Source organism: Eleutherodactylus coqui, chromosome 7 (genome assembly GCF_035609145.1).
Source record: "Eleutherodactylus coqui strain aEleCoq1 chromosome 7, aEleCoq1.hap1, whole genome shotgun sequence".
NCBI classification, from domain to species: domain Eukaryota; kingdom Metazoa; phylum Chordata; class Amphibia; order Anura; family Eleutherodactylidae; genus Eleutherodactylus; species Eleutherodactylus coqui.
In genome coordinates, this window is record NC_089843.1 from 73863841 (window position 1) to 73885644 (window position 21804).

The 21804-nt window shown below is 44.9% G+C and overlaps 2 protein-coding genes and 1 non-coding gene across 5 annotated transcripts in view; 1 reads left to right on the forward strand and 2 right to left on the reverse strand.

Annotated features, from left to right (window-relative positions):
• Positions 1–17674, reverse strand: part of ZCCHC4 (zinc finger CCHC-type containing 4) — a 32277-nt gene extending 14603 nt beyond the window's left edge. Inside the window, exons 1-9 of one of the 2 annotated variants that reach the window (XM_066573219.1) lie at positions 17568–17674; positions 15525–15643; positions 13602–13684; positions 13226–13501; positions 10418–10498; positions 10020–10092; positions 8211–8361; positions 3856–3953; positions 1809–1930 (exon numbers count right to left, since the gene is read on the reverse strand). In XM_066573219.1, the coding sequence (XP_066429316.1) occupies positions 1809–1930; positions 3856–3953; positions 8211–8361; positions 10020–10092; positions 10418–10498; positions 13226–13501; positions 13602–13684; positions 15525–15643; positions 17568–17658 (1094 nt within the window). In that variant the 5' untranslated portion in view covers positions 17659–17674. The remainder of the gene's footprint in view (positions 1–1808; positions 1931–3855; positions 3954–8210; positions 8362–10019; positions 10093–10417; positions 10499–13225; positions 13502–13601; positions 13685–15524; positions 15644–17567) is intronic. The other variant, XR_010785808.1, reaches the window with a different exon arrangement.
• A 2342-nt stretch (positions 17675–20016) lies between these two features.
• On the reverse strand, positions 20017–20090 carry TRNAI-AAU (transfer RNA isoleucine (anticodon AAU)). Its single transcript has one exon. It is a non-coding gene; the product is annotated as a tRNA-Ile (tRNA).
• A 209-nt stretch (positions 20091–20299) lies between these two features.
• The window catches only part of SEPSECS (Sep (O-phosphoserine) tRNA:Sec (selenocysteine) tRNA synthase), a 41129-nt gene continuing 39624 nt past the window's right edge, over positions 20300–21804 (forward strand). For both annotated transcript variants that reach the window (XM_066573220.1, XM_066573221.1), the window contains exon 1: positions 20300–20493. In XM_066573220.1, coding sequence (XP_066429317.1) covers positions 20380–20493 — 114 coding nt within the window. In that variant the 5' untranslated portion in view covers positions 20300–20379. The remainder of the gene's footprint in view (positions 20494–21804) is intronic.

Here is a 21804-nt window from a genome sequence, read left to right on the forward strand (position 1 = left end):
CTGAGTGGCTCAAACCCCCGACCAATGGAACCTTGTTGCTCGAGCAGGTGTTCACATCTACCCAGCAGCATCTGTGTTATATTACCTCCACTTAAAACCAGTCTCTACATGTCTTATTGAGATATACTTCATAATCCTATGTAACTTAAGCCATGCATTTCATAGTGTTTCCATATTTTTGTCCACCCCTGTATTTATTATACATATTTACACACACATCTAAACATTTATATGTACGTACATACAAACAAACATGTGATATTTAGGTCCCCTTTCTACTGGTGAGAGCGATTTCGGGCCGTGATTCACGGCCCAATATCGCTCTTGCAAACCTTTTAAAGCCCCTGGATGTGAGGCCTTTTCATGTGAAAACATCCTCACATCACTGCGGGGATAATGGGAAATTATCGCGATCCTCTGCCTCTGTGACAGCTGTTGCAGGGGATTCCTTTATCCCTGCCAGGAGTCCCCTCATCAGTAAACACCTTGACAGCACCGTCACAGTGTTTATTGATGAGGGGACTCCCCGCGGTGAGGATTTTCAGGGGATGGGTGGGAGGAGGTTTGAAATATAAGCCCTACCCCCAAAATAATCCCTAGCTGCAGAACAAAAAATAATACATCACCTTAGAAGCGCTGTCGTCTCCAGTGCATCTTCTTGCAGGTCCCTGGCACTCTTCTTCAGCATCTCTTCTGGCCGGGGATTGAAAAATCCCTGCCTCCTGAAAGCCCTGCCTCTGATTGGTCACAGCGCTCAGCTAATCATAGGCAGCGCTTTCAGGAGGCGGAGATTTCCTTAATTGATATGTTTAAACATGGCCTTCCACAATAAACATTCACTGTTGCAAGAAGACACTAAGTACTAAATAGCACAGTAAAATAAAGCTGGAACACCGCACAGGGTGACAACTTTGCCAGACAGGGTGCAAGAGGTTAAATCCTCTTCCAAAAAAGTGCAGTGCCGGGATCAGAAGCGGGCTTCCATTGTCCGGACAGCGAATATGCCAGACAAATCTATTTACCTCTCTTTGTGGGAGAAGAAATGAAATATTGAACTGTCAGATGTGGACTCCCTACAGAATTTAAGGCAAGCATACGGCTCTTCAAGATGTATAAAATTCCAAAAAAAGGACTACAAATTATTACCTAACTGGTACAGTAAGAAACCCCTGAAGAAATATATCACATGGGTTTAACTACTTCCAAACTGTGCTGGAGAAGTCAAAAAGAAAGGGGACTCATTCAGACAGTAAATCTGACAAATTAGTAAAAATAAGGTGCCTTTGACCCTTGAAACAATCGGCGTGGGTCTCTGCTCAAGCACATACCGTATCAACCTGCACGATACAGTTTAATTTAACCCTTTCCAATCCACTTTGTATCCTGGCTTTCCTAGGGGGCTAACTCTTTTTCTGCCGTTCTACAACAGCGCTATCTGCTGGCTGAAGCCAGTACTGCCTGAGGTGACACGTTGGATAGGCTCCGAAAGCACAGAGGCTAGCAATATACAGTAAGAGAACCCCGGCGGCCGTCTTCCAACATCGGAGCTGTACAGCCTTAAATCATATTGTCTTCAGAGGTCAGAGAGTGGATTGGAAAGTGTTAGCAGTGGAAAATCACTGCAGCTTACAGGCAGCGTTATCGACATTTATGGCAGGCAATGTGCAGGATGCTTCAATCCACACAACCAACTACTTGGAGCCGGTGTGGCAATATTCATATCTAGATGCAATTTACTAATATTGCACTTTATATTTCCATATGCATGGACCTGTCATAGGAGGCACGTTGCATGCACCAATCTGTACCTGTAGCCCTCACTTGCCGGTAGGACAATAGTTTCTGGGGAAATATTGGTAAAAATGCGGACAGGTGATTGTTTTCTTCCAGTCTTTCCGTATTTATACAGAGTGTGGTTATCATAATCCACCTGCAAATATATAAAGATGCTCCTATTAGAATTTGCAGTATAGAAAGTATTAACTCTTTCCAATCTAGTGTCGGCCTTCGTAAGATATTAAGATTTCCCTGCATAGCTCCGATGTTAGAAGAGGTAAGACACACGTTTCCAATAGCATACAGGACAGCGCGCTGATGTCAGAGACTGTTCTACAGTAACATACACATGCAGATCGTAATATACATATGCAGAACAGCCTCCGACATCAGAGCTATGCAGCGAAATCTTAACCCTTTCCAATCCACTGTCTGACGTCTAAAGACATTCTGATTGAAACCTGTACAGGTCCGATGTCGGAAGACGTCCGGCAGGGTATTCTTACTGTGTATTACTGGCCGCTCTGTTGTCGGAGGCCTCTCCAGCATGTCACATACCACAGTACTGGCTCTAGCCAGCAGATGGCACCATTGTATAATGGCAGAAAGAGAAAGCCCCCTAGGAAAACCCTGAATCCAAAATTGGATTGCAAAGGGTTAATGGCAGATGAGAGCCGGCACTGGATTGGAAATGGTTAATTTTCACAAAATGGCCAATAACATCATCATGTCGGGTCATTTTTATGTGTTTCTGTTGAGTAATCCCAAGGAATCCACAACGCACTTTCCCACCCGAAATAAATAAGAGCTGGGAAGCATGCGGCTGGCAGGGAAACTGGATTGGAAAGGGTTAAAATGGGATTGACAGATATTTCCCATGGAGGTCCAGAGAGTAGACGTTCAATGCCCCCTCGTTTTTCTGGTCTAAAGCTGTATAAAAAGTTGGATAACTGTAATGACATTACTTATCTACCAGTAAAATGACATCCAGTATTATAGCACAGAGCTGCACTCACAATTCTGCTTATAGTCTATATATAATGTAGGGTGACAGTTCATTTTCTGTACATCAGATTCATGTGCAGCGCCTGGTATAAAGTCTCCATTTCCCATATTTCACGCAATGAGAAAATGTTCTGTAAAGACATTATTAAAATCAAGGAATGCTGGAAGATTTCAGCAATGAAGCCTGTAGACTTGTGAATGCTGCTCTGGATTGTTATACACAAAATCAGAAAAGGAATACAATGTATTTACAAAGTTACTCAACTTGACTATATAAAAAGGCCAATGTGTGACTATAAACAGTGCTTACAGATGATCGGTCACTTTTAACCCTTTGCAATCCAATTTTGGATTCAGGGTTTCCTAGGGGGCTTTCTCTTTCTGCCATTATACAATGGCGCCATCTGTTGGCTAGAGCCAGTACTGCGGTATGGGACATTCTGGAGAGACCTCCAACAACAGAGTGGCCAGTAATATACAGTAGGAATACCCTGCCAGACGTCTTCCGACATCAGAGCTGCACAGGCTTCAATCAGAATGTAAGAAGACGTCAGACAGGAAAAGGTTTTATTAGTATATATTAGTATTAGGCATTTATTAGTATACATCAGTATTTTTTGTATGCAGTTTGCTAGAGATTTTGGGGGGAGCCCAAGATGTCAGCCAGTGTGGCCCACTTTGGAGATACAGGGCAACCCACTGCTTTGTCAGTGAGAGTTGCTATCCTATATGGCGGGGCACACCAATCTTTGGCTGGCTTCTTAGGTATCATTCCCATGTGTGCCGGCTATGTTTGTTTGCAGTCGTTCCTCCCCAATTTGGGCTGGGTTCAGTGGGTGACTGCATAATAGTCTGCACTGAACAAGTCTATGAGGGTTTACGGCAATAGCACCTGTCCTATGGTGATTGTGCCTACTCTACGGCGATTATGCCTAGCAGGTATTGCATTTTTTTTTTTTGCATTTTTTGGCTCTTTCAGTGAATGTGGATTGGAAAAGGTTAAAGCAAGAAAAGTTGATCCAAGAGGCTGGCGTGACCACTTCAATAGTCAGGTGGTACTAGACAAACACTCACCTGATAATCTAACATGCTGAAATCAGGAAAACACTTGAGGATGCGAGTCTCGAAGAAGTAGGGAAAGATCCAAAACATGGGCAGCTCTGCAGAACTGTCTGAAACAAAGACACTTTCGTCATCCTGTAAACTGTGTGATCATTTGCATGGATTACACAAACTCTCCAACAAGGAAAAGATGGCCTTGCCAATTAGCCGACACTCATAGCATTGCAAAACCATCATCAATGATCGCACCCTGATAAAGAAGCAGATTGGCAGAGCGTGGGGAGCTGGTGCAACCCAAACCTATGCAGGAACTGCTTAGCAAGTAAAAGCCCTGATGACATAATCCTTGAAAAGAGCCACAAAACACTTGTAATTGGGATGGGGATGCCTGAACTAGGCAGTACTCGTTACCATCTTGTGTAGGGGAAACTGCCAGCAAACTTGGAACAAAAAGAAAAACTTTTTTTCCAATCAAAAAAAGACCCCCAAAGCAGGAAAACACAAGCAGCGCTACCATCTTCACCAATAGTGTACGCTGCTTGGGGTTTCAGGTTGTCAAACAAATTGCTTTTCCACCATAGGTGATACACAAACTAAATGATCAGTGATGAGCGCTAGAAGGCTAGTAAATAAAGATGGACATGGTATGCCCTCTAGTGGACAATGCTGTACATGTTTGCTGCTGTCTGTCATTTTTAGAGCCTACATCAGGGGTAAACCTTGGGAGGATCTGCCTACATATAGCTTCGATGGAAGGCTGAGATGTATACCACTATATAGGCATATTGTATGCCATTATATCCATGTAGTTCCAAGCGCTGTGACATCATGTAAACCTTTAACTATGATGCTACCCGCATCTCATTTGAGGAAAGTTACTCACGCAGCATTATGGCTGCTGTAGTCGTTTTAAAACCCACTGGAGCAGAGCCGCAGAGTTTCCAGCGCATGTCCCGTCTGGAGGGTTTTGTGGCCCTTTCAGCCTACTGACAATGCAAGATGAAACGCCCCCAAAAAATTTAAATAATGCACACAAGGACGATAATTACAGTTTTCAATAGAAGAGTTTTTTTTTAGAACTGTTAATATACATTTTTTTAGCCACAAGGCAACAGCATTGTAGCATCTGCCTTATTGCTACAATAGCTGCACCCCGTATGGTTCTACCACCAATCCTATGGTGATCCAAGTTTGGATTAGTGGAGCGACAGGAGGCCCCAAAATTGTGGCTGTAATACGGATACTAAAAGGAAATGTCATTCAGATCATCTAGATCTGACTCCATCTGTGCAATGGAAATGAAGCATTATGTGGCACCAAATGGCATTTATGGAAGGTCAATGTAAAGTACAGACATGCCAAATCTTCTAGACAGAGACGCTGCTTGCAATGGCTCATGGATGAGATACCACAGTGGGCATACAGATATTACAGGGCCCAAAACTTAACATGTTTCTACACGGACCAATAATCGATCGGATACCCGCCATCCAGCGAGAATCTGAGCAATCATCGTTCAGTGGAAATGCATGACCCGACTGGACGATGAAAGGGAAGTCATTCGCTTCTCATTAGTCATTCAGTTTCTGCATGCAGAGAACCGAACGATGACTCGTCCCTGTGAGAACAGGCAGTCGTTCACTTATAAATGGCTGCCTGTTTACTGTGAATGGAGGCGGGTGGGCCGGAACGATCCCCAGCTGGCACAACCTTCATTCACCATTCTTGTGTAAAAGCACAGGAACAAATATCGCTGGCACAACCTTTTGGGCACCTGCTGCCCAACTGATCGTCCCCGTATAAAAGCATTGTCCCATCGGGAGGCTTTACATGGGGCGACTATTGTCTAAATAATCCCCCGAAAAGCAAATGCAAATGAAAGTTGTTCAGAGTAAACTCGGCCACCAGCAAGAATTTGTATACTAAATCGCTAGTTGGGGTTTTTCAGCTAACCTAAAAAAAAAATAAAAAAATAGCGGTTAATTAACCAGGTGTAAAGTTGTAAGACGTTCGCATTTAAATGACTTGTGAACAATTTTGCATGGAGATCACTCACTAGGAATGGCATGTCGGCTAACAAGTAAAGGCCCATTTAGACAACGATTCTCGCTCAAAATTCGCTTAAAGCCGTCTTTTGAGCGATAACCGTTGCGTCTAAATGCAGGGACATCGTACAGTTTCCGTGCACGTTTTTTTCCTTGCTAAATTCTAGTTTTCCAGAACTTTTATCAGCGGTGCAGGCTGTTATCACAGTCGGCAGCGCTGATAACATTCTTTCAGTTCGTGTCCCGTTGGTAGTTCATAGCGGGACGCAAGCTGTAAGCGCGCAGTACAATGCAACTGTTTGCTTATGCAGAACAGTTGTATTGTTCTCGTAGTAATCGCAGCGGTGTCCCGCTCCGCCTGTATTGCTCTTTAGTAGCTAATTAGCTACTCTAGACTAGTGTTGCCCAACTCCAGTCCTCAGGGACCGCCAACAGGTCATGTGTTCAGGATGTCCTCAGTATTGCACAGGTGATGTAATTATTGTCGGTGCCTCAGACATTGCCACTGGTGTTCTTAGCATGGGATATCCTGAAAACATGACCTGTTGGTGGTCCCCGAGGACTGGAGTTGGGGACCCCTGCTCTAGACTATGCAAAGATGATGGCTCAAAACGGTCACCTAAACTGCTGAGCAAAGTGTAAATTTGGTCTAAGTGCTTTGAGTAAAAGTTTTCAGAACACTCATTCGTATGCTTCAGCGCCTTCTCTGGGTGTAAAGATACCTTAATATAGGCTCCACCCCCCAGTAAGAACTTCAAATTTCAACAATTTTTATGGTGTTTATGATCACTGCCTTGTTATAGGGGAAGCTTGTTCATACTGCTGCACAGTGCAAGCGGTATCCCCCTCGCTCTGCGGCATGGAGCAGCCTGTGAATCGGACTTCGGCTAACCCCACCAGGTCAGACATTTTCCAAACTATTTCTAAGTAGAAAATTGGAGGAATTTTTTTTTATTGAACAGGTTGTGCGCTTTGAAGCTTTACCGGCCTCGTATGTGCAACGGGTATTTCATAAATGGGAGGCTCGGTCCAAAGACCTGTTATTTCTTGTTTTTTTCGCTCACGGCTTTCAAGAATCATAATGTTTTTAGTTTTTCCTGGATGTAGCTGTATGAGGGCTTGTTTTTTTGTGGGACAATAGCATAAAAAAAAAATCTTTATTTGTCTAGTGCCAACGGATTCCGCATTTTTCAATGGTAACATTTAATGTCCCATAAAATGTGTTGTATAGCTTAACATTTTTAGCTGAAAAAAACCTTAATTGTGCCATTATTGTGCGGTAAAAAGGACAGGTTCACTTTATTCTGCGGGTCAGTAGGATTACACCGATACCAATTTTACATCGTATTTTATGTTTTACTACTTCTAAAAAAAAACAAAACAAAAAAAAAACACCTTTATCTACAAAAAAAATGCATTCTTTCACCATATTCCGAGAGCCATCATTTTTCCCTATTTTTCAGTATATGTGTCTGCGTGAGGGCTTGTGTTCTGCAGAACGCCTTGTAGTTTTTAATGGTATTATTTTCGGGCACATATGACTTTTTGATCACTTTATTGGAGAGGCAACACAATTCTGGCATTGAGTGTTTGTTTTTCTTTTCTACAACGTTCACCATGCACCACAGAGAATGCAGATGCGTTGCTTTGATTTTTTTAAGCGGATACTGGGAGGGTTTTTTTTTTAACTTTTCATATTTTTATATTTTTCAATACCTAAAGAAATACTTCTATTACACTTATTATCCTTTTTTTTTTAAGCTCTCCATAGGAGATTTGAACTTGGGATTGTGCGATCACTTGTACAATATACTGCAATACTTTTGTATTGTCAGCCTTCAATAGGCCATAGAGTGTTAAGCAACCCACCAGCATTCCCTGACCATATCGTGGAAGCACTGGAGAGCCCGCTTCTGTATCTAGCTGCTTACAAACCGCAGTCTGCTTGGACCACAGCTGTTAAACGGATGCAATCGGTACTCTTTCCAGTAGCGGCTGTTGCAGCCGGCTGCTAGCCGTATGAACTAACTGATAGCTACCAGATATGGAACAGGCTGGACTCCTGAACATCGCTCATGCATGAACTACCGTATACCAACGTACAGGCACATCATAGGTCATGAAGGGGGTTAACATAATATATGCTGCCTGGAATCATTAATTGGGGGAGCTCAGAGCATATTAACTGAATGAGAGCTGTAAGGATCATGTATGGTCTAGCATCGCCCACTGCTTTATAGCTTATAGTGTAAATGCGGGTCCAGAGGGAAAACCCGAGTGATAAACATATAAAACACATTTCCTCCCTTACCGGGAGCTCACCTGTGTCTGAGGACATCTTCCACATATTGCTCATTTTTTTAAAGCTGAAAGCCAGGGGATCCACTAAACCCCCAAACGGTGGATCAGTCAGCATGATAACGCCTTGTCCGCCATCTTCCTGTAGGAACTTCTGGCAGATGCTCTGTGCGGCCTGAAATACACAATCGTCATCTGACATAATACAACTCATTTACAACCAGGGCTGGAATTCTAATTAAAGGGAACCCGTCGTGCTGTGCATCCTCAGCAGGTTATAGAGCAGGAGCAGACGGATATACAGATTTGGGCAAAATTATTCAATAAACTTGTATTTCATTCATTTACTTCTCTGCTTACTCTATGGTTAGGAATTAGTGATTGGTCCTATTAGTGATTGACAGCCATTTCTATATGCATCATCACACAGGGACCAGTCAGTCACTGATAGGACCGCCCACTGGACTCCTAACCATAAAATGAGCAAAGATTTGTATAAATTACAAGTTATTCTGAATCTTTTGTACAAAGCTATGTATCAGTCTACTCAACACCTGCTCTATAACCTGCTGCCCACAACTGCAAAGCATGCACAACATGACCGGTCCCCTTTAACTCCTTAAGGGGCGCAGGCATTTTTTATTTTTCATTTTTTTACCTCCCTGCTTGAGAAGAAGGGAAGTCTTCCACCGTGGGGGTCGCAGTCCAGGAAGGGAGTACAAAGTTATATGACAGTATCTTTAAGTGATTAATTATAAAGCGGTGTAGTAGTGCAGAACACAGAAGGCCCTGTAGAGGGCCAGAGACAGGACTTCTAGTGCAAGGGTTAACCAAGGGGTGGAGCAGGAACGAGATAAAAAGCCAGTTCCTACCAAGGAGAGAGAGAGGGCCAGCGCAGCATAGGGAGGTGCTGCAGGCTGGTGGCCTGAAAAGGCAAAGAGTCCGACAGGGATGACGCCCCTAGACTCCCACCCAAGTTGGGGTGCTTATTGACATTGTGTGATGTGATGTGCTATGCTGTGACGTGCTGTGCAATAAACGCTGGCAAGAGCCAGACAAAGATATCTGCTATTCCTGAGCCATATTTACCCGTGTGGTGCACCATTTCTGGTACAAGAGACCAGCGATCCCGAGGCAAGAGTACCCCCCCCCCCCCCCTTGCTACAGCGATTAGGGGACTATTATTTTGAAAAGGGAGGGCAGAGTCTATCCACGGGGTCCAGAAGACCCTCATCTCTATCAGCTATTTTTAATGTTAATTCTTCATTAAATACCAATTCATTCAACGTTTCACTTCGGAAAAGTCCAGGGAAGTTTTCTGTCATGATAGGAAAAAAAAAATAATAATAAATTCCTAGAGTTTGGAGAAAAGTTCTCATAGCTTCCCATGGATTTTCATATATGTTAACCCTTTCTAATCCACTGTCTGATGTCTAAAGACATTATAATTTAAAGCTGTACAGCTCTGATGTTGGGAGACGTCCGTTGGGGTTCTCTTACTGTATATTGCCAGCCTCTCTGCTGTCAGAGCCTATCCAACGTGTCACCTCATGCAGTACTGGCTTTAGCCAGCAGATAGCGCCATTGTAGAACGACAGAAAAAGAGTAAGCCCCCTAGGAAAACCAGGATACAAATTGGATTGGAAAGGGTTAAAGTTGCTGCTGTTCTGTTTGTAACCAAAGATACATCCCATGACTGAACTCTGACCTACGGCTGATAAAGATCTAAGTTAGTGGAAAGAGTGTGTAAGGTGCTGGTTTTGGAACACGACAAATTGATGAAAAATTCTTGTTGTAGATACATGGTCAACCAAATAAGTGCAAATTATTTACCTCTCCACCAAAAAAATGGTGGTTAAACATGTTGTAATGACAAAATTCATCCTCGCCATAGAACTGGGAATACCTGAAATAAAAAGGCAAAAATACAAGAAATTGCTTTTTATACTGAATTGGCCACACAGAGATCCAACAGCCATTCAATAGGTCCATCTTTCTCTGTACGGATAGGATGTGAAGAGTTGAGAAAATCACCCAAACTATTTTAAACGGCCTAAATTCATATGAGAATCGCAGTGCCAAAAGCATCGGTTGAAGGGATTGTCTATAAGAGACCCTGCAGTACTCGGCTCTTTCATTACATTATGCTGAGAGTCGCACTATCCAGGTTCTATAGACAAGAACAGCTTTCAGTTAGTAGTAGTGAGTGGTACCAGAGATGTCCTCCTTACCTGAAGTCAATGTCTAAAAGGAGACTCTTCACCTTTGGTTTTGAGCTTTCAAGAGACTTTATTCTTATCCACTCATGTAATCTGCAAAATAATACACAGAGCTCAATACCGAGACAGGCTAGGACTCACTGGCGTCACTATAGGGGATGCAAGGGATGCGGTTGCACCCGGGCCCAGGAGCTTTAGAGGTCCATAAGGCCTCTCTTCTCTATATAGGGAGCCCCATACTATGAATAAAGCGTTATAGTTGGGGGCCCTGTTACTGATTATGCATTGGGGCCCGGAAGCTTCAACACTATAACTGGCCATACACGTTAGACAGATATAGGCTGATGGTTGAACCAACAATCTCCTGGTAAATGATAGTTTCAGAAAGGAAGCCATATACATTGTTGTCCATACAGGCCATTATAGTAATTCCGACTGGTAATGGGTGTTTCATGACACCAGGTGACGGATGAAAGGTCTTTCTGGGAACATTCTTTTAAAGAAAAATTAATGGCTGGCCGGAGATATCAGACCCAGCCGACTTCTTTCAGTCTGTTATTAGTCAGCTTTAATGATCCTTGATTGTAAAATTTCACCCAACACAGAACTGTATAGGTTGAAATTGTCCCTTTTTAGCAATTTTAGTCTAATGTGTATGGGCGCCTTAAAAAGAATTGTCAGCGGCACATCCCCTGTTTTCACAGAAAGACGTGCTGTCAACATCAATGATTTTTGGTGCTGCATAAAAGATACAATCACCCGACAAAGGAGAGTTTGTTCATTTGTCAGGCAATTGCCAGGATCTCTACACAGGGCAATGATCCTGCGAACCAGTGTTCAAGCGACCGTTCCTTTCCAGTCATCAGCCAGTGTAAATGGCCCTTACCCCTTTAGTGGCACGCCCGGAAAATCTCCAGGGCTTGATACACTGACCATGCAGTTAAACCCTGGAAGATTTCCATGGACAGCTCTAATGCTGAAATATGCAGAGCACTGAGCTGTCATCAGAAATCTTCCAGGGTTTTTATTGCATTGTTGACTCATATAAAAAACCTGCCCTGTGAGGCATGACATGGTAAAATAAGACAGTGTCTTATATTAATTTTTGCTTAAAAAGATTTAACTTTTTTTACATATATAGCTGCCTGGACACTATTTAAATTGACTTTTTTAATTAACTGTAAGCAGGGCTTAATTTTGGAGTAGGGCTTATATTTCAAGCCTCCTCAAAAATCCTTAAAAATCATTTTGCATCTGCAAAAATCCTGGAAAATTATACTATGTCTTATTTTCAGGGAAACAGGGTAATAATAAACCTGCCACTGAAGGGGTTAGAAGAGTATTCCGGACACTGGGCAAAATTTTAAAAATTTCCCTAACATTTTTTTATTGTCATTATTCTAAAAGTTTAAAGCATCGAACTGAACTCCAGCACCTTTTTTTTTGACGACCAAGTCAGCTTCAGATTTCCATGTGGTTATTTAGAATGGCCGCTGGGGAGTGCAAAAACTACATCTCCCACAATGCAGCATTGTCAGTTACTGATGAGTGCGCACTCACAGCTGTACAGACTGCGTCATCATTGCAGAACTGAGCATGACTGACCAGTCAAACAGCGGAGCATACAGGTTATAACCACCAGATACCAAAGGAGGACTAAGCAGGGGGGACCACAGGTAGAGCCATATCCCTGCAGCTTTGTATAAAACCAGTTATTACAGTATATTGCAATATTACATGTCATCCCATCATGAAGCATATAACTTTCACTTTGGATTGCCAGAGTATTTTGGTTCTAAAAAAGGACCAGATATTTTTAGTGATTTTACTCATGTGGAGGTTTTATGGCCGTATTTCTCTTCTTGGGCTGCCAAAAGTATTTTTGTGTCTTTATTTTTCATGACATATAGGGCTACTTTTAATACCTTTTTTTCACTTAGTTTTTTTTGTAACTGAGTGCATACTAAAAAGTAAAAACAAAAAAATAAGTTTTTTTTACATTTACAGTTTCTTAGTCTTAAAAATAGTATATTCACGCTAGGATTAGTACAGGAAAGAGTTCTTCATTTATTTTGCTTTAGACATTTAAATATATAATTTGGGATTATAAGGCAGAGATGCTGACAGTTTAGGTTGGTGTAGTCAGATTTTTTAATTTTGTGTTTGAATAAATTTATATTTATATATAAAATTTTATAAATTTGTTCTGTGCAATGTTTTTAGTTTTTTTAACCTCTTCAGGACTGACGACCGACTATAAACATCCTGCCGTACTGAAATGTGTATGGAGCGAGCTTAGGAGCCAAGTCCACTCTATACTTGGCGGCTATTACTGTTTTTCGCGGTAGTAAGACCTACCCCGATTTTCGGGGAAGGCTTAAAATATAAGCCCTCCCCCGGAAAGAAGTCCTAGCTAGGCTACATGTTAAAAACAAACAAAAAAAAACAATACTCACCTTCCTTTTCATGGCCGTCATATAAGACTACTGGAGGAAAAATGCATGATGTCATTGAATGGCTGTGATTGGTTAATACAGCGCCGGCTCTCATTGGTTGACGCCACCCTGGATCAACCAATCAGAGCATTAGCTTGCTGAAGGCGGGGTATTCAAGTCCCGCTACCAGGAAGAACTGCTCTATCGGCTTGAAGGAGGATGCTGCAGCCTGCAGCAGCGACCAAGACCAGCGCGAGGACCGGAACGCCGGCTGAGTATTTTTTGAGGCAAAACTAAATATAAGACAGTGTCTTATTTTTGGGGAAGCAGGGTAGTTTCTAAAGCCAAAAGTAGGTTGGTGCCCCTATTTAACCAGCTGACATACCTAGGAGTTCCCACGCACAATACCCGGGTATACCCCAGGCTGATAATCGTGTCCAAGAGAAAGCTGCAGCTTCTATCTGTAAACAGGTACTGGGCGTTACTCTTCTTGTTCTCCAGCGGATGCAGCAGCTGGCTGGGTCTCTTCATATTAGCCAAGGAGACATCGCCAAGAAGATGGTGCCCAGAGTGCTCCTGCCAATCAGCCTCCAGTAAAAGCTGCTGGCACTCTTTGCAAAACTTTCTTTTTGCTAGTGGGAGTGCGATGAACTCCTGACACCTGTTGTGGCGATATAGGGTACTTATTCATTTCACATTGCGCATATTCGTGGCAATAAAAAAAATTAATATCCACAATAATCAAGAAGTCAGATCGTTACCTGGTCATGTACTGCTGATGGGTCATAGGGGGCCGACAGCTGCCATTATACTGCTCTCTTGCTAAAAGTCGGGCTTGTGAGACCTGCCAACATTGTCAGAAGAGATAAGGAAGGCTTTTATCTGGGAAACGCTCGTGATGCATTGGTATCTACCAGGCGCATTAAATATGAAAAGGAACATAGACATTCGGCAACGGGTGTTTTAGTAAAACCTTCAGGATGTACTAGGGTATTGCTTAAAGGGGTATTCCTATCTCAGTTAGTCATTGCTGAGCTGGAAATACCCATCTATATGCCGTGGCCAGAAGTACCGGGATTACTATCAGCTATGGGAACAGCATACAGCCAGCACAGCCATTTCCATAATCCTGGCCACTGCTTGTCGTTGCATACAGGCCATAACTGACTAAGATGGAAATAGCCCTTTAATAGCCACTCCAGAAACTGTCCTCCTCTTGGACTTTGGCAAAATTCCTATTCTGACATTCCTTAGTGATATGTTTTTGGGAAAGCTGAGTTGTAGCCAACATAACTGTCATTAAAGTGTACATCACAAGTTGTTACGTTGGTCTTGTGATGACTTCCAGTGAGCGCAGAGCCGCTGGCCACGTCCGTATCACCTGACAAGTGGTGCTGCGCTCACCTGAGGTTGCCAGGTGAAGGAGAGCCAAGAGTGCAAAGAGGTGAGAGGGAGCAAAGTGTCTTGTGAAATCACCTGATTTTGAATCAAAATCTACTCCAACAGTGCGCATTTTGAATCTGTGACTTTTGCGGAAATGCTGCGGAAAATCTGGAACATTTCCGCTATGTGCACACATACGCTAAGGCCCAATGTCCATGGGTGGATCTGATCTGCGGAAGATCCGTAAATCAAGCCGCCCATACAGATACATGGGCGTCTGCAAATGAAATAAAGCATGCGACCCGATCCGCGGACCGTCCGCTTTTCTGCAGAAAAGCAGGAGTTTAAAAAAAATTAAACTCAACTGCACACGTGTGGCGGAGCGCCGGCTGGGCCTTCCGCACACATCTGCAGGGAAGAAAATGGAGACCCGGATGGATAAACAGAAGACCCGCATGGTCCTAGGCTGTGGGCAGGGTCAGAGTTTGCTGCAGGCTCCCGCCCGTGGACATGAGGCCTAAGGCTGCGTCCCCAAAGGGCTGATTGGCTGCGGTTTTGATGTGGGCTTTACTGCAGAATTCATCCCCTCATTGAGAGGAAGTGAATTCCGAAGTGAGAATGGTGATAAAATTGACACGCTGTAGAAATTAATTCCGCACCACATGCCAATTTCTGCACAGGTTTTGTTTAGATTTTTCCGCAGCTTGTTAACGAGATTTTCAAAATCTCATCTACGTTGCTGCTGTAAATGCAGCAGAATTTCCATAGGAGGGTCTGCAAGGAAATTTCCTGACAAATCTGTCCTGCGTGGACCCAGACTAAAGGGGTTTTCCAGAAAGCACCTGCCAGGATACACCGCAAGCACTGCTCCGACCTCTGTGTAGTGGCCAGCGATCGTAATTGCTGAAATCAATGGGAGCTGCACCAGCAATTACAAGCGCTGGCCACTACACAGGGGTCGGAGCAGCGCTTCCACTCCAACCCCAGTGAATCCGGGGGGCACTGCCTAGAAAGCCCACTTATTGTCGGCTGAGCGATTCCCAGGCTGGGAGCTGCGGCACCCTGGTTGGGAATCACTGCGCCAGAGTCTGTCCGCCCATTCCACTTTGTAGCAGTGAGAAGGTAGGAGAGGCGTAGGAAAAACACATGAGCGGTGCTGCAACAGAGATGTATATCCCAGCTACACCGAGGGGGCCAATGTGTTACATGAAGAATGCTGGAACCCCCAACAACAACAGCTGGTTTACCCGAAGAAATAGTATGTATTCTTCCATTTTCCCTGCAGCGGCGACTACATTTACCTTTTCGTCTGCCCACTGGAAAAAGTGACAATCCTTCCTGTCACGACAGGCAGAACATGCATAGAACCTTCTTCCCTGCTCCTTCCCTTGAGACACCTTCACAAATAATAGTGTTGGGCCTGTGGACATATAAGGATGCAGTCTGATTAAAGTGACTGCTGCATTTAATATACAGTCACACCTCTAGTTTGATGCTCTTCTACTTTAGCCGGCTTCCAGTTTCACAGATTTTTTTTAAGCCAGAATTTTGCCTCTAGTGTCATTGGCGTCCGCCGGCCCATGTGATCTCCTGCTCAGCGTCTCCTCCTCCTGATGCTGAAACGCTACCCACCCTTCTCCAGCGTCGCTGCGGGCGTTAGTGAAGGCTGGTTTAGATGCAACGATATTCGTATAAAAGATGCTGCTCAAGCGACTTTTGAGCGAGCGCTCCGTGCGGGGTATGAAGAACAGAGCTGGATCGCTCTGTTCTTCATACTCATCCCATTATCAGGGAGCGGGATACAGCTGAAACAACAGTATCAGCTGTATCTTGCTGTGAATCCCTGATAAGACTCATCGTTGTCTTTCAGCACGCTGAAAGACAACGATGAGCGACTGCTTAACAACAACTTCATGTTCTCTGCACGGAGCACCCGGCTTACACAGCCGAGCGCTCCGAGCGGGGGATGCAGAAGACAGATAGACCGATTGCGTTCTGCATACAGCTGTTGTCTTCTCGCAGCGCTCAGTGGGTATACAGCTGAGCGCTCCAAGCGGGGTATGCAAAACACATCTGGACCGCTGTGTTCTCCGAGCGGGATACCAGCTGAAACAATAGTATCAGCAGTGTCCCGCTGAGAGCTCAGCACGCGGCACTGATAAGGTTCATTGTTCTCTTTCAGCTTGCTGAAAGAGAATGATGAACGACTCCTCAGCGAAAACTGCACGATGTCTGCGGAGTTAGACCCAACGGTTATCGCTCAAAAGACGGCTTTGAGCGAGAATTGTTGGGTCTAGATGGGCCCTTACAGAGATCACTGATAGAGATGAGCGAATGTACTCGGTAAGGGCGATTTCGCAATCGAGCACCGCGATTTTCGAGTACTTCACTACTCGGGTGAAAAGTACTCGGGGTCGCCGGGAGGCGTGGTGGAGCAGGGGGTAGCAGCGGGGATCAGGGGGGAGCCATCTCTCTCTCCCTCTCCCCTCCCACTCCCCGCTGCAACCCCCCGCTCACCCACAGCGCACCCGAGTACTTTTCACCCGAGTAGTGAAGTACTCGAAAATCGCGGTGCTCGATTGCGAAATCGCCCTTACCGAGTACGTTCGCTCATCTCTAATCACTGACAAGAGGCCCAGAAAACTTTTTGCCCCTGTGATGACAACTTTATTTCACCTATCCCAGCTCTACAAATATTTTGGCCACGCTCACGCGGGTGGATTCCAATTGTGGAATCCACGTGAAGGATCCACAACAAAACGTGGGCATTGAAAAGCATGTAAAAATCACCTTTTCGCTCACACTCGTGGATACGAGCCGCCGCAGTCATACGCAATACAAGAAAGGATCACGGGCCAGGCTCACAGCCGGAATCCGGTCAGCCCGGCCGTACATACATCCACACAAGGAACATTAGCGGCTCTCTAACACGTGCCCTATTTACTGTAAGGTCGGTGTCACATGGGAGTATTTACACGCAAAATATGTGTACACGCAAAACTGAAAATAGAGCCCATTGATTTCATTGGATTCGTTCACTCGCGTCTGTTCTGTGCGTGCAATTGTATCGTGCAAAAAAAACCGCAGCATGCTGCATTCTCCTGCGTATTTGTGCGGGCGCAGAACACATCTTGAACTCATTTATTGTCCGTTCCAATGGACGAGAGCGTCAATGTGTGCGTTTTTTGCGCACGTAATTGCGCACACAGAAAGTAAAAAACACTGTTGTGTGCAAAAATCCGCAACGCCGCTGCGCAAATACACATCCTCTGGTGTGCCCTAGGCTGTTAGATGTACGCTCCAAGAACAGAGGTCAGGATATACGGATACATATACGGGCTCACCGTGTGGGCAGCGAGGGACGTCTTCCCCGCTCCGCTCACTCAGCAGCACCTGGATGCCCTCATGCTGCACTTCCTCTCCAGCCTCCTCCATGCTGCAGCGTGGGATGATGCCGCTGTCATGTGACTAGTCCTGGGAGGGACCGCAGTGCGTCATGTGACCAGCCAGTCCTCAGGAGAGGAATGTGCACGCTGAACCATACAATTTAGCAGTCATAGGGTTAACTCCGACTGCCACCTATGTTCCCATACTGCAGATTTGTTACCTCGTTCATCTGGAAGGAGTCTGGAGAAAGTCACCTGCTTGCTCCCATAATGACCGCACTGAGGCTCCAGTTAACCCCTTAAGGACACGGCCTTTTATTGGCTTAAGGGTGCAACGATTTTTGGGGGATTTTCAGCTCCACTTTTCAAAAGCCATAACTTTTTTATTTTCTGTCGCCGCGCCCGTATGAGGCGAACTGTAGTTTTTATTGGTACATAGACTATAATGTAAAACTTTTATGAACTTTTTTTGGAGGGCAGGGAGAGAAAACATCAATTCTGTCATTGTTTTTTTTTTTTCTACAGTGTTAATCGTGCCGCATCAATGACATGATACACTTCTGCAGGTCTGCGTGATTACAGTGATACCAAAAATATTACTTTTTTCAGGTTTTTCCCACTTTTGCTTAATTAAAAACCCCCTTTTTTTTAACGTCATTGCATTCCAAGCCCCATAACCTTTTTTATATGTTCCCACGGCCGGAGCTCTGTGAGAGCTTGTGTGATGAGCTGTAGTTTTTATTGGCACCATTTTGGAGTACATACAGCTTTTTTGATCCCTTTTATTTCCTTTTTGCTGGGAGACAAAATGAACAAAAAAATGCATTTTGGCTCTGTTTTTTTTTAGGTTTTTGTTTTATGGCTTCTGCCGTGCAGGATAAATAGTGCGTTCCATTATTGTACAGGTTGTTACAGATACGATGATACCCAATATGTGGGATTTAAAAAGAAAATTCATTTTTCTATACAAAAAAAGTGCGCAAAACAGAGTTTTATGGTTTGTTTTTTACACTATATTTATTTTTTTTTATGTCCCTGTAGAGAACTTGAACCATAAAGCTGGGTTCACACGGGGCGTAATTGCCGCAGAAAGTCTGCACGAAAATTCCACCTGCGACTTTTTATCCCGGGATTAGCCAGCAAAGTGGACGAAAGGACGCCCGGTTTGAAGCTGCATTTCTTCCGTGGAAATCTTGCGGTATTTCCGTGCGGTCATTTCGCGAGATTTTAGTCCCGTGTGAACCCAGCCTTAGAGTTCGATCGCTGTGATATTTTGCAAAAATCTCATCTACACAAGGCTGCCAATCCATCGCGGCAAAGCCATGCGAAACTGGAGGTACGGCGCTGAATTGACAGCCACAGCATGTCAATCCTTTTTTTTTTTGTCGCGGCCTCTCTCCCGTCAATGTGGAGAGATGGCTGCGCTTATCCCGCGGAAATCTTGCGTTTTTTAGGTGCTGTCAAACCGCGGGATTTCCGTCCTGTGGGAACCCAGCCTAATGCATTATCGCTCACAGTAGTGATTGCAGACCATGGTAGGCCCAGGAACATGTGTGTAATGTCGGCTTGTCCGCTCCATCTGTGAACCCTTTACATGCCACGATGTACATTGATTGCGGCATGTAAGGGGTTAAGAGCGGGAATCGATCCCCACTGTTGCAGCAGGAGGCTGGCTATCAGTCACAGCCCACTCCCGTTGCAGGATGGCGCGGCATCACTTCTAAACCTGCACCACCCACTGAACGTAAATTTTATATCCTGCCGCATAAGTGCCCCCAGCCAGGAAACGTACGTCCTGTGGCGTTAAGGGGTTAAACGGGCAAAGATGCCATCATTGTAGGAAGATCAAACCTATATTGTATTCATGCAAAAAAATCGATAAAACATGCCCAAGCGCGCACAATAACGTAACGCCGTCCTGCAAATATGCAGGGAAAAACGTACACAAATGCGCTTATGTTCGTGTGAAGCCGGCCTAATGGCAGATTCTAATCAGGGGCTCTTCAGATGGGTGCATGCGCAACTTCGTTCTAATTATTCATGTTCTGCACTAGTCCGCGTGAGTTGGAAAAAAAAAAAAAGCAAGTACCGTCCATAGCACCAATTGTGGTTTCTGCAAGCTGAGGAAAAATCGCGGCATGCTCCATTTTTGCACGGATTTCGCATGGATTCTGCGTCAGCGCCTCGTGACTGCGCGGGAGAAAAAAAAGTTGAAAAAGAAAATCTATACGGCGCATGTCTAACGACGAGTGGCCGGGTCACAGCTATTGGTCTTTGATTGTAGAGTTACAAAAAAATGTCCAAAACGAAAGGTTTTTATTGCATTTAGTTTGTGTCCTCTGACTAAAAGGGGTCTGAAGGGGTTAAATAGTCTTCGTTAGACCATAACATATTAAATAAAAATATCTGGCCCGTACGGGGATCGAACCCGCGACCTTGGCGTTATTAGCACCACGCTCTAACCAACTGAGCTAACCGGCCACGCTGCTGATTCTGTTCTAGCATGTTTCCAAGACAAATTCGTCCACGTGACTTGTGATTACATCGTTTTCTCCTCCCCTCTATAGGCGTGGCCTTAGCGAATTGCTGAGTAAGCTGTGAGTGACTTTTGCCCTAGTCTAATTCTTCTCATTGCAGCCTGATTGGTTAACTGATTTGCCCTCCTCTATGTTCGCTTTTGATTGGCCAGATTTACGAGTATGGGCGGGACTTAGTGGGAGCCGAGTCACGCTGTGTCTGTGGATGTTGAGTTCCGGTGAGCTGACCGGCCATGAATGAGGATAGTTTTGATGCAGGAGAGCAGATCGTGTCTCCGGCTTATATTCGGCAAGGAAGGGAAGCGCGGCGCAGCCATGAGCAGCTCATCAGAGTCCTGCTGGAGAAGGTAAAGGGGCAGCCTGCGGGCCTGCAGAGCGTGGTCACATGACAGCGGGCCGCAAGGTATCATGGGACTTGTAGTTCTGACAAACATTGGTGCCTACCAAAACAGAAGGCTTAATATAAGTGCTCTATAGACACCCCTGCCTATAGCTATACAGGTGCAGCTGTAATGTAAAGAAGGGGGAGAGCTGCACAAGCATGGAAAACACTGTTCACACTGAGGGCGGGTTTTACCATATGTTACCACCACTGTGGCAACTGGTTTTAGTAGCCTTTCCGACAACTGTCGCCATAAATGGCATAAATTCAATTAGTTTCCCGGCTGCGCAGGCTGGTAGATGCGGTAAACTGTCAGTCGTGAGCGCATCATACAGGGCCCTGTTGTTTCCATAGGGGGCGGTACCAGGTATAATTAGGCCTGGGGGACATGATGGAGTACGGCAGTGCGCAAGGGACCTATGTTTCCTCCAGCCTTCGTCTTACGGCGCCCTCACACGGGCGTCAGTATGAAGTTTATCTGTGCAATACGCAGAGGGTTGTACCCATTAATGTCAATGACTTTGTACACGGTTCCACATTTGCGCACCAAAGGTCCCCATAGAAGTCTATGAGGGGGGGGGGGGTAAATACGCACGGAGGCGCACAATACACTGCGCAATTTCACTGGAAAAAAAACCATCTGGAACTCATTAGGCTAAATAGCCATTCAGGGTGTGTTTGTGTCCCGCGTGCCAATGAACATGCCCTGTGGGCAGAGAATGTATAGTAAGGCGTCTCACACGGGCGCTTTTTACCGCAATGACCGGCGCGTTAATCTCGGTATAACACTCCCATTGAAATCAGTGGGGCCTCGCGGATATGCACTCGATTGTGCCGCTGGATGGCGCTTTCCAGCGCCGTGATTTTTGAGCTGCGTCTGCTCTGTATTTGACCGTTTAGCGCACCTTATCACCCATCACAATGATGGGGTGCGCTAAAACACTATCAGCTGCAGGGGGCTGCGTCTGAAGACGAAAGTAAAATCGCAGCAAAGTGTCACGTCCGTGTGTGAGAGCGGCCTTAGATACGCCGCTATGTGCACAAAAAGACTCCCTAACGGTGCAAATACATTGCGTCCAGGCCCACGCCAAATTTGTCCCAGTGCCGCGCGCTGTGTGATAGTCGGCGTCCGTGCCAGACTCGTCTCTAACCTACATCTGCTCTCGGTCGGCTTACTTTACTGGATTGTGCACCAAAATTGTCGCACTGGTCACTAATGAATTGGGTGCGTTTTTGCACTTTACTTAACTCCGCCCCTTCTGTAGACCCTTATGAA